General features: G+C 45.9%; 1 protein-coding gene across 3 annotated transcripts in view; it reads right to left on the bottom strand.

Annotated features, from left to right (window-relative positions):
• Fam169b (family with sequence similarity 169 member B) overlaps window positions 1-11,478 on the bottom strand; it is an 81,298-nt gene that overhangs the window by 4,321 nt on the left and 65,499 nt on the right. For all 3 annotated transcript variants that reach the window (XM_021167236.2, XM_021167234.2, XM_021167235.2), the window contains exons 6-8: window positions 7,928-8,110; window positions 4,792-4,926; window positions 299-402 (exon numbers count right to left, since the gene is read on the bottom strand). In XM_021167236.2, coding sequence (XP_021022895.1) covers window positions 299-402; window positions 4,792-4,926; window positions 7,928-8,110 — 422 coding nt within the window. The remainder of the gene's footprint in view (window positions 1-298; window positions 403-4,791; window positions 4,927-7,927; window positions 8,111-11,478) is intronic.

Raw genomic sequence — 11,478 nt, 5'->3', positions numbered from 1 at the left:
GGAGCTCACTTTGTAGACCAGGCTGGCCTCGAACTCAGAAATCTGCCTGCCTCTGCCTCCCAAGTGCTGGGATTAAAGGCGTGTGCCACCACGCCCAACTAAAGGTCTCTTCTTATCTCATTCCTCTATCCCTGAGGGAAGTTTTTAAGCACCAATCAACATCAGTATGGTCCACTGCTAGGGAGGAGCCTAGAGCCCAGGTGTCCAAGGAGCTGGGAGCTGCGAGGCAGTCACTAAGAAAGGCAAGATGATTGCTGAGGACACGGAAAGGCAGTGGAATGGTAGACTGCTACTGTACCTTGTGGCTTTCTCCATGATTAAACTGTGTGGGTCCATCCTCCTTAGAAGCCTGCCCAGGAGTGTCCGTGTCCTCTTCAGAACATTTAGGGTGCACGGTGCTCCCTAAACAAGAGAACAGGATAAGCGAACCCCTCCCCACACATTGATGCTGAGGCCCCACTTCATTCTCTTGATCTCCACTTTGATCTTTGCTACACTGGTCTCCTCTGAGGACAGCTGCAAGGTGTCAGGGGACATAAAGGGATAGGCGGTTCAGTGGTGGGGATGTAGCTCAGCTAGGAGAGTGTTCAGCATGCCTCACCAGCCTTGTCTACTTACTATCTAATGCCTAAGAAAGTGCCTGCCTGCACCGTAAACTGTTATCACATGAAATAATGAAAGAATACATGGGTGGGTGGGTGGAGTAAATGAATATATTCTCGAGTTCCCACCGTCCTTTATATTTTTGTGTGCTGTGAGATAACTCATGTAAGCAAAAATCAAATGTTTACTTACATTTCATTTCTAACCAATTAATGTCCCATGACTTTTGATACACTAATTGGAAAGATGCGTATCTGGGGAACCAGACATTCAGGTACATCGGTAAGAGCAGTCTCCATTTCAGGACTGCAGTGCATAACAATGGCCACTAGAGGGAGCCATAAAACCTGCCCAAAACAGCACTCGACAAAACTCTCCTCACAGTAAAAACTCAAGCAGGTTATTTAGGCGCGCCACATTCCCAGGCATAATGGATCACCGTAAAATTGCTGTTGTTGTTGTACTATGTAATGTACAGCTAATGAGAACAAGCTGCAACAAGACTCGGACTCCAGTTTTCTGGCCCTCTGACTTTAGAAAAGCAGAACTCCCTTCCCACCCCAAAGTATTCACATTTCAATCTATGTACATGATCCATCCAGGGGTTTTTTTGTTTGGTTTGGGTTTTTCATAAGTGGAAGGAAAGCATTTTTCCCGTGGATGACAAAGTGAACGGGATAAATTCGTCTAGAAAAAGAAAATTAAAATGTGAAACTTCAAAGGGAAAAACTTTTGATTTCCCACCTCCAGCAACATTTTTTTCCTGCAAAAAAAAAATTATTTTTCCTTGTTGAGATATTCAATTTCATCCCCTCCAGTAAAGAGACTGTAGGCATGTACAGACTGACTAGGAAATCACATCAGAGAGAATTATGGTGCTATCGGTCAAGTTTCAAAGGTCTCCCATGTAACTGAGAGCAGGGAAGTTGGGAGGCATTTCCCACAAACTCCTCTCTCAAAGGGTCTGAAAAAAAAATCTAACAATTTCCAGGGTCATTACAAGCCACAGATGTTATCAACAGCCAGGGCTATGCAAACTTTAAAAAGACCCAGCCCACAAATGGAGCCACTTCACACACACTCTCAAGCTTCCGCACAGAGCCCAGTGACTCTCCCTTTAAAATGGGCTCACTCATGACTTCTCCAAACTCATAAGCCATGAGGGGGGAAGAAAGGGGGAACCTCTGGTTCCAGTTTCATTTCCCCACACACAGAGTGGTAGAGACCCTCTAAAACATTGCTTCTCATCCCGTCAGTCATGATCCCTTTGGAAGTAGAACATCTCTTTTACAGGGGTCTCATATCAGATATCCTATGTATCATATATTTACATTGTGATTCACAAGAGGAGTAAATTATAGTTACAAAGCAGCAACGAAAATAATTTTACGGTTGGGGGGTCACCACAGCGTGAGGAACTGGATTTAAGGGCCGCAGCGTTAGGAAAGTTGAGAACCACTGCTCCAAAAATAACAGAAATACAGGAGAGCAAGAGTTAGAACGCAGAAAGTATGTTCAAATTTTTAAAAAAGGAACTCTAGGGATCACTGGCTAACTGAAGATTAAAACTAAGTGACATGGTAAGATGCCCAAGATTAAGAACATTCTGGAACTTTCAAGACCTGTGAAAAATTCTAGCTGGTGATCTGCAACGAAGAGGGAAGCCGATTAGAAGCAGACCCTGCCCAGCATCAGTGCCGATTTCTGATTATGTCCTGTAGCCCCTGCTTACCAGCTGGGGAAACCCCTGCAGACATCAGTGAGGCGGCTGAAGGCCTAACCACTGCACCGTACTGCCTGGGAGCCCTGAGGGTGACTCTGGAATCACGCCAAAATTTAAAGAATGAAAAGACCCTTTAATTGTTTTTTTCTCTCAAAAACTACAGAATCTGCATAATCTAATTATAAGCTAATTATAAGACTGACTCTTCTTCCTGCAAAGGACTCTGGTCCTCTCCTTTGCTACTTGAGAGTAGGAGTTGGTAACTCTCAGAGTAGATTAGCAGCTGATTTCCAGATCAGCTTCCCCTGACCAGACCACACAGACTCCCAACTCTTGAAATAAACCCCGGGGGAATTCTCCGGGAGGAAGTCATCTCCCCAATTAGGCCAAAACCGCCTCCTCCCCACCCAGACCCTCTGGCCAGGCAATTTTCACATTCCAATATGCATCCACTTTTCCCACTCCCAGCCAAGAGACTGTGTAGCTGGACCCTCATTTGTGAAGCTCTGTTATAAACCTATTCGAATGGCCAGGGGCACAGGCTGGCTTCCCTTCCCTCCTAACACAGTGCCACAGGGCAAGTCATTTAACTGCATCATTAGGATCACAGTCACAGCTCTGCCCAGCTCCTTCCCTGGCACTCCTTCACCTCATTAATATCTGTAAGGAGCCATTAAGCCTTACAGCTGAAGGGTGCCGTTAAGGCAAGACCTAACACTATTATCATCAATAAGGTCTCAGGCACTTGCCTGTCACCTCCTGAGTTAAGGCAGTCACCCACCTAGAAAGGCAGCCTATACCCTGGCCTATCCACCCCTAATGAGCCACCGGCTTCTGCAGAAACATCCAGATGAATGTGATGGGTGCCCACATCGCGGAAGGGAAGAAAAGCTATCACTTTAACTTAGGGCAGTATATTTAAACTGCTGGATGCTTATCTCCAGAAACAAGAGGCACCTGCGGCTGCAATGTCCGGGTACCGAAGCCTCTCCCCAGCCCCTCACATGGAACCTGTGCAGATGTGAAAACTTCTGTGGGAGTCAGAAAGCTACCTACCAATCCTGGAACAAGCAAGTCTTCATTCCCTCTGGCCATCTGAAGGTTCTGCCTCCCCTGAGGAACCTGCCATTAAAGACCTACCTTGCTCCCTTGAAAGATCCCTCTAGCCAAACTCCCTGGCAAGCCAGGGCACTGTCTGGTGCCACCCAGATCTGACAACAGCAGGGTCAACAGTAGATGAACAGGCACGATAGCATCCTGCCTGCCGTTCAACAGATGAAGATGGCTACTATTGCCTCATGACCTTACAGCCACTGTGCAGAGCTCACAAGGTCAGGCCAGTCAAAACCAGCAGGGAGGACGGAGGGGCTAGCAAGGCCCCACCTGGAGCTGAGAAGCTATTGGTAGCTAGTGGTGATGCCCAGGGAGGAATGGTTACTTTTGTTTGGGCTGTGGCCACTTGTCGACTGCCCAGGCTCAGGTGGTTGGCCCCATCCCCAACCACATACAGATAGCACTAATTGGATGCAATGAGAGATTAAAAAAAAAAAATTAAACAATTTTAAAAATAGGGATGTGAAGTTAGGGAGGATGGAGATAGTCATAAACCATCGTGTACATATATGAAATTCACACAACAAAGAAGAAAAGGAGCTGGAATGAGATGGCTCAGCCAGGAAAGTGCCTGCTGTATAAACACGAGGATCTGAGTTCGAAGCCTCAGCACCCATGTAAAACTCATACCCATACAGGCTACTTCTACAACTCCAGCAAGGGGGGAGGGGTGTCCCTGGAACTCACTAGCCAGCCGCTCTAACTGAATCAGTACCAGATCCCTTGAGAGACCTTGTTTCAAAGACAAAAAATAAAATAAAATAAAATGGAGGACAAAGAAAGATAACTCCACAAATACCTCTGGCCTCTAAGCGCATGAATACATACCTCACCAACATGCACCGCACACGCACATCTGAGCACAATGATTTACACGTCACCATTCAACATTACCGTGCGGCCGTGTACACAGCCTGCACTGGAGAGAGAGACACAAAGACTGGCTTAAGGCAGCAAACCTTAGTCGGCTTTTGAATTCCCCGGTGTACATGTTACTCCCTCAAAATAACATTTGCACCTGATCCTCAGCCACACAGAGAGAGACAGGAAGGAGAGCATTCATAGATGTTTTTGTGATCTACCTAGTCTATTTGGGAAAAACAGAGAGCTTCCAGTTCCTAAACCGAGGGACATCTTTTGGCATCACGCAAATGAGACGATCATAAGGGAGAAATAGACAAAGAACAAATACGTTGGTCGGGTCTCAGTCCTTCCTCTGTTCTGCTACATACTCAAGAGCAGTAACGTCTACATGAATCAGACTCAGTCAATGGAAATGAAACTGTCCCCATTTGGGGCAGCTATGGACGCTAGAGTGACTAGACCCCTGAGCAGATGTCCGTCCCACTCACCATCTTGAAGTCTCCGCTCTTGAAGATAAACCTTGAGCCAGATGTTAACACGCTGCTGGCCCCAGGCCCCCGGGGGCTCCACCTCCCACAAGCGCCCTCTCTCGCCTGGACAGGTCAACAGGAACTGCCTGAGGACTGGGAGGAAGAAGAAAACCATGAGTCAGACTCCTGCCCACCAGGCTGGTTCAGCCAGTCAGCTCTCTGAGTCCCTGCGCGTGGCCCTCCCAGCCCTTCTGTGGCTACCCTCCACCTCCTCACTGCATTGGCCCTGTTGTGTCTGAACCCTTCTCACCGACTCCCCATGGATACAGAATCATCCCTGTTCACCCCATGCTTCCACTTGCACCCATCCAGCATTGTGTTTCCAGAGCTGCAACTACGAAGTACCCATCCGTCGGTGTCCGCGGGTATTGGTACTGAACGCACCAAAATCCAAAGATGCTACATTTACATAAAATGCCTGGCACACGGACACTGCGCAATCCCCCTGCGCATCCCGCCTTTTAGCACGTGACGTGACGCAGATGCTGCATCGATAGCAGTTAGACGGTGACGCTTAGGAGAGGGTCACAATGGAAGGGTCTGTGAGTGTCATTTTTTAAACATTTTCAAGCCACAGTTACTTTGAATTCTGGAATCAGACTCCTCAGATAGGACAGGCTATCAGCACCGCAGCAAGACAAGCTGATTTCTCGAGGCACTGAAGGCCAGGTAGGTACCTCGGGCTGGATTGTCGGAGGCCTCCCCTGAGCCTCCTGTGTACCTTCCCAGGGATCCCTAGGGTCTCTCTTCTAACAAGGGTGCCTGTGATGGCTACTCTTGGCTGTCAACATAACTACATCTGGAATTAGCTAAAACACAAATGGCTGGGTATACCTGGGAGGGATTTTTCTTAATTATATCAAGTAGGAAAACCCGTTTCTAATCCAGATCTTTATGGTGGGAAGATCCACCTTTAATCTGTTCCACACGTCCTGCCGACGGCCTATATAGAAGCCATGGAAGATGGCAGCTTGCTCTCCTTGCCTGCTTGCCCTCACTGGCAAGTCCATTCCTTTGCTGGCATTAGAGCCTACTTACGTCTTCAGAATTCCAGTGTACACTGAAGACCAAATGAGACATCCAGCCTCATGGATTGAACAACTACTGAAGTTTGGGCCTTCACTTGGTAGACAGCCATTGTTGGATTAGTTGGACCACCACCGGTGAGCCCTTCTAATAAACCCCATACATATTTATGTATGATGGATATATTCATTCTTTAAGTTCTGTTCCTCTAGAGCAGTGATTCTCAACCTTCCTAATGCCACAACCATTTAACACGGTTCCTCGTGTTGTGGTGACCCCCAGCCATAAATTCACTTTTATTGCTACTTCATAACTGTAATTTTGCTACTGTTACGAATCAAAATGAAAATATCTATGGCTTCTGATGGTCGCTGGCAACGCCAATGAAAGAGTCATCAACCCCCAAAGGAGTCACAACCCACAGGCTGAGAACCCCTGAGTAGGTCCTTGAAGGCTGGTAGACTATCCACACTTCCCGGATAAACATTTTCACAAAGCAGCAGCCCCCAACACCAGAGAAATGGGAAGCCACTTCCGGTCCTGCAGGTAACTGTGAAGCTATCACCAAGCAAGCTCTCTTTGTCCACTTGCAGGCTCTAGGCCAAAGCAGCGTGGAAGTTTGTTGGTCTAAATACAGTGCTGTCTGGCAGGTGGAGACAGGCCAGGAAACACTGAGCATAGCATGTCAATGCTCTCCTGGCTCGAGCAGCCTAACCTCTCTTCAGAGAAAACAGCCCCAATGGCAGGGTTCTTGGATAATTGGGGTTGTGCATCAGAATGTGTGACCCCAGGAGAGTTGATTGCCAGCCCTATCAGTTTCAAATAAAAATGGAGAGTCACTCAAGGCCCTGGCACAACTCCCTGGATTCTCCGTGTCCCTGAGATATTTGTTTCTGCATTCCGAAATGCATGGAAGGAGGAGAACATTAATTCCTAAACATTGCCCTCTGACCCCCACCTGAGCACCATGGCATGTGAGTGTCTGCACGTGAGTGAGTGTGTGAAGCACCCCTGCACATGTACATTCACATACATATACATAAACCAGCACACACATACATGCACACACATATAAACACATACATATACATACAAAAGCACACACTATACACATATACACAGACATACTTGAACACATATATATACACACACATACCTGCACATGTATACATACACATACATATAACACATACATATAACACATACATTTTCTAAACATTTTTTAAAAGAAAAATACTCAGAACAGCCTACTGCAGGACAAACCCATCTAACACAATATGTCTATCTGTATATCCAAAGCCACAGTAAAGACAAAATACCACAGTACCCTGACTTTTGCCACTCTTCAGACTGTGCGGGAACACTTATCACGAGCCTGGGAAAACATCTGTGGTGGTTTGAATATGCTTGGCCCACTGGAAGTGGCACTATTAGGAGGTGTGGCCTTATTGGAGGAAGTATGTCACTGTGTAGGCGGGCTTTGAGGGCCCCTAGTGCTCAAGCTCCACCCAGTGTAAGAGAGTGGTCTCCTCCTAGCTGCCTTTGGATCAAGATGTGCAACTCTTGGCTCCTCCAGCACCGAGTCTGCCTGCACAATGTCATGCTTCCTGCCATGATGATAATGGAGTGAGCCTCTGAAACTGTAAGCCAATCCCAATGAAATGTTTGCCCTTATAAGAATTGCCTCGGTCATGGTGTTTCTTTACAGCAATAAAACCCTAACTAAGACAATATCAAAACTCTAAATGTGAATATGGTCTCTACTGAGTATGTATTGGCTACACTACTATAAAACTGAAGAACCCTAGGGGTCATCGTGGTGAGTCGTTGGGGACCATCTGCACCTTTTAAAAGTGAAACTACTCCTCAGGCTCAGAAAGGTTCCCTTTGCAGATCGAACATGAAGTCTGTGGTTAGCTGAGGGACCACAGCTGTGGGAAGGAGAAGCCTCAGCCTACATCTACCCAGAAGAACTCCTGAGACTCCTCGGCTCAGCATCGCCTCAGGCCACAGGTGTTAGCGGTCAGTATCACTCAAATGCTCACAGAGGACACAAGGTAGAGGTTACCTCTGTACATGGCAGGAGATATCGGACAACTGATACCCAGAGCTTCGTCTCCTTGAAAGGTGTCACAGAAGTCCCTCAGCATGGCTGTCCCCAGGCCTTGACAACGGTTCTTCCTCCTCACAAACACGGTGTCGAAGACAGGCAGCAGGTAGCATGTGCCGGTACCATCACCACAGAGGCTGCCTGCGGGAAAGCAAGAGATGCACTGCTCTTTCCCGGGCTGGATTCTGACTCACCCAGACCTCCAGGTTCTAACCACAGTCACTGGCAATTACTTCAACAGAGGCTTGTGGTGTCCAATCCAGGTAAAATGTGTGGCCCTCCAAAACTCATGAACCACACTTGTTTCCTGCGAAGCATGAACGGAAGGTGCATCAGAGCAGAAGACGCCAGATTCCACCTTGAATGTAACTGTACTGTCCCCAATGTTACCATCCACATGGCTGTCATCTCACCCCCTACTGACAAGAGTCAGAAACAGGAGTAACTTCCCACCCCTGGGAATGACTTCCCAACCTTCCCTGAAAAGGAAAAATTGGGGTCTGAGTAGATGGGCTGAATTGCAAGATACACTATACTAGGTAACATTGTGTCCGTGGCCATAATGATTCCCTTCCTGTGTCCACCCAACTTGTGTGTGATTTTAAAGCTATTTCCATCAAGAAACGGGATCTGTTCCCCCATCAGGTCTAGTCCAGCCTGTGACTCACTTTAGCAACAGAATGAGGCAGAGGGATAGACGATGGACTAACAGAGCCCAGGTCCCATGGAGTCCAGTGAGTCTCCAGTTCTCTCAGATACCTACCTCCATCACAAAAGCAAGTGTAAACCAATCTGTTACCCTGAAAGAAATGTGACTCGGAGCCCTGCTAGTCCCAGCCTACCTCTAGCTAGCCCAAGAAGCAGAAGCAGTTACCTAGCACACAGGTCCCCATGCTCACATAGAAAACTCACCAAAACTAGAAAACCATCCAGCTAAGCACAGCCCAAAGTGGCAAACAAAAGAATCTGTGGTTCATGAAATTACTCTCTTATACCATGAATGACTGCATGGTCTATATCCAACAAGAAAGCTCCGTTCAGTTAAGGTAGTAGTTGTTAAAAAAAAAAAAAAAAAAAAAAAAGTTGAGATTTCTCCTTTCAACAGGCTTGAAAAGATACCAGTCTGTTTGGAAATTTACAGCTCTGGTTTCTATTTGACGAGAACAATGTTAACCTGATATGAAATCTCCTGGAACTAAGAAGGTTTAAATTTAAATAGCGATGCGACTCCATTCACCATAGAATTAAAGAGAAGAAAATGCTTAGGAATACACTGAGCAAATGAAGTCCAGGTCTTGAAAATGAAAGTGTAAATCATTGAATGAAAACTAGAGGTCTAGATAAATCAGAAGCAAGATCATGTTGATGGATCACAGGACTCAAAAGGTGTTTTTCCCCATTATACTTCCCACAATCATTCTGTAAGTTCAAAGCCAGCCCTAGCAAAACCCCAGCATGTTTTTAGTAGCCACTGAGAAGCTGAGTCTAAGTGTCACGTGAAATGCAGAGTTTCCTGGACAGACAGCATTGCTTGGAAAGGAACAGAGCTGGCAATCTAGGAAAGCCCATTTCATGGCTGTGTCAGGGGACCCGTGTGACACTGCCACAAAGAACTACAGATCAATGGCAAACGGAAAGAGAGAGACAGAGAGAGAAAACATGTAAGAATACACACATGTGTAATGAGAGATGTGTTAAGTTCAAAGAACAACTTCTAGGACTCAGAGTTCTCTCCTAGCACATGAGTTTTGGGTTAGATCTTGGGCTATCAGACTTGGCAGCAAGGGCTTTTATCCACTGAACCACCTTGCCAGACCCAGAAATCAACTCTATGTCGACCAACATAGGTTAGTACCAATTATGTGGGTAGAGAATTGGGTTTTTTGCCACAAATAACAGTGGGATGATTTGACACAACACAAACTGTGTTGCTCGTTGCTGGCAGCCCGTTACTAGTAGAAGAAGAACTCTTACGAACAGGCAAGTGTTCTGATTACAGTTGCCAGATATTCTGGAAAAGGCCAGTTTGCAGAGGTGATTAAAAAAAAAAAAGATGGCAGCTGCCAGGTTGGAACACCACCGAGGCTACTCAGGACACATACTAACCTAGGTGCTACAGGCCATTAAACATTTGTCTAGATACACAGAGTGTCCAATACATGTCCTCATGTACACCGTGGCCTCTGTCTTCGCAACAATGTGATCTATGGGCTGACTTGGGTCCCCCTAATGTTCCAAACCCTGCAGAATGACTATATTTTAGTAAAATGCTTTTAAAAGATAGAGTAGGGTTCATATGAGGCTATTATGCTTTGCCCTTATCCAATATGGCTGCCAAAGACGACAAAGAAATACGACCAAGAGAAATGTGCATAGCTATACAGTGAGAAAGTGGCTGCATGCTAACCACAGAAAGGCCTCAAGAGAGAACAGACTGGCTGACACCTGCAACCTAGACTTTGAGCCTCCAGGTGAACTAGGTGAAAATAAACTCCTGTTGTTTATATCTAAGGGTTGGGTCTTTTGTGAAAGTCCAAGCAAACTAAGGCATACGTCCATGTTGACTCGACCAAATTCATGCAATATCCCTAATCACACTGTGCTGGGCACTTTTTTGTCAGTTTGGCAAAAACTAGAGTCGCTTGGAAAGAGGGGCTCTCACTTGAGGGACTGCCTGCATTAGGTTGGCCTGTGAGCGTGTCCATGGGGCATTCTCTTGATTAATGATTGATGGAGGAGGGGCAGCCCACTGTGGGTGGTGTTACACCTGGGCAGGAGATCCTGGGTGCTATAGAAAAAAAAATAAAAACAGGCTAAGCAGAGAACATGAGAGGCAAACCAGAAAGTAGAACCACCTTCACCCTTACCCACCACCCACCACCCACCACCCCAAGCTTCAGTTCCTGCTGCCTTGACTTCCCTACATTACCTGGAAGCGTAACACGAAATAAACCTTCTTTCCCAAAAGTTGCTCCCAATCACGTAATTTATCACAGCAATAGCAGAAAAACTAGAACACAGAGCAAACTGCACAGAAAAACCGAGTTTTGCCTCAATCTTTTTCTATCGCCTAAACCCGCTCTAAAATCCCTGATTTAATGTGCTGGAAGCTGAAGACAGGGCTCAGGATGCTAAGCCTTGTGTTGAGCCCACTAAAAAGCAGTGTTACTTTAAAAGTATACTAGTTGTTTGCTTGTTTGTTTGTTTGTTTGTTTTTAACTGAAATTGTAATCTTTTTTTTTTTACATCATTTACAAAAACAAATTCAAAACAGATCACAGATCCAGGGGTAAGAGAGAAACTTTTAAAGCTTTTAGCAAGGAAAACAGAAAAAAAAAAAAAAAAAAAAAAAAAAAAAAAAAAAAAACTAAACTGGGTGGACTTGCTACTGGGATGGCCATCACTTAAAAAAAACACAGATTCAGCAACAGAGCACAGCAACTCCAACTTCTCCCGAATTTTTAAATTTTTTTGCTTCAAAAGACTATTAAGAAAAACAAAAGGCCAAG

The sequence above is a fragment of the Mus caroli genome, chromosome 7, assembly GCF_900094665.2.
Source record: "Mus caroli chromosome 7, CAROLI_EIJ_v1.1, whole genome shotgun sequence".
Classification (NCBI taxonomy): Eukaryota; Metazoa; Chordata; class Mammalia; order Rodentia; family Muridae; genus Mus; species Mus caroli.
The sequence above is the reverse complement of the archived record's forward strand: the minus strand, read 5'-3'. Positions and strand labels throughout refer to the sequence as shown.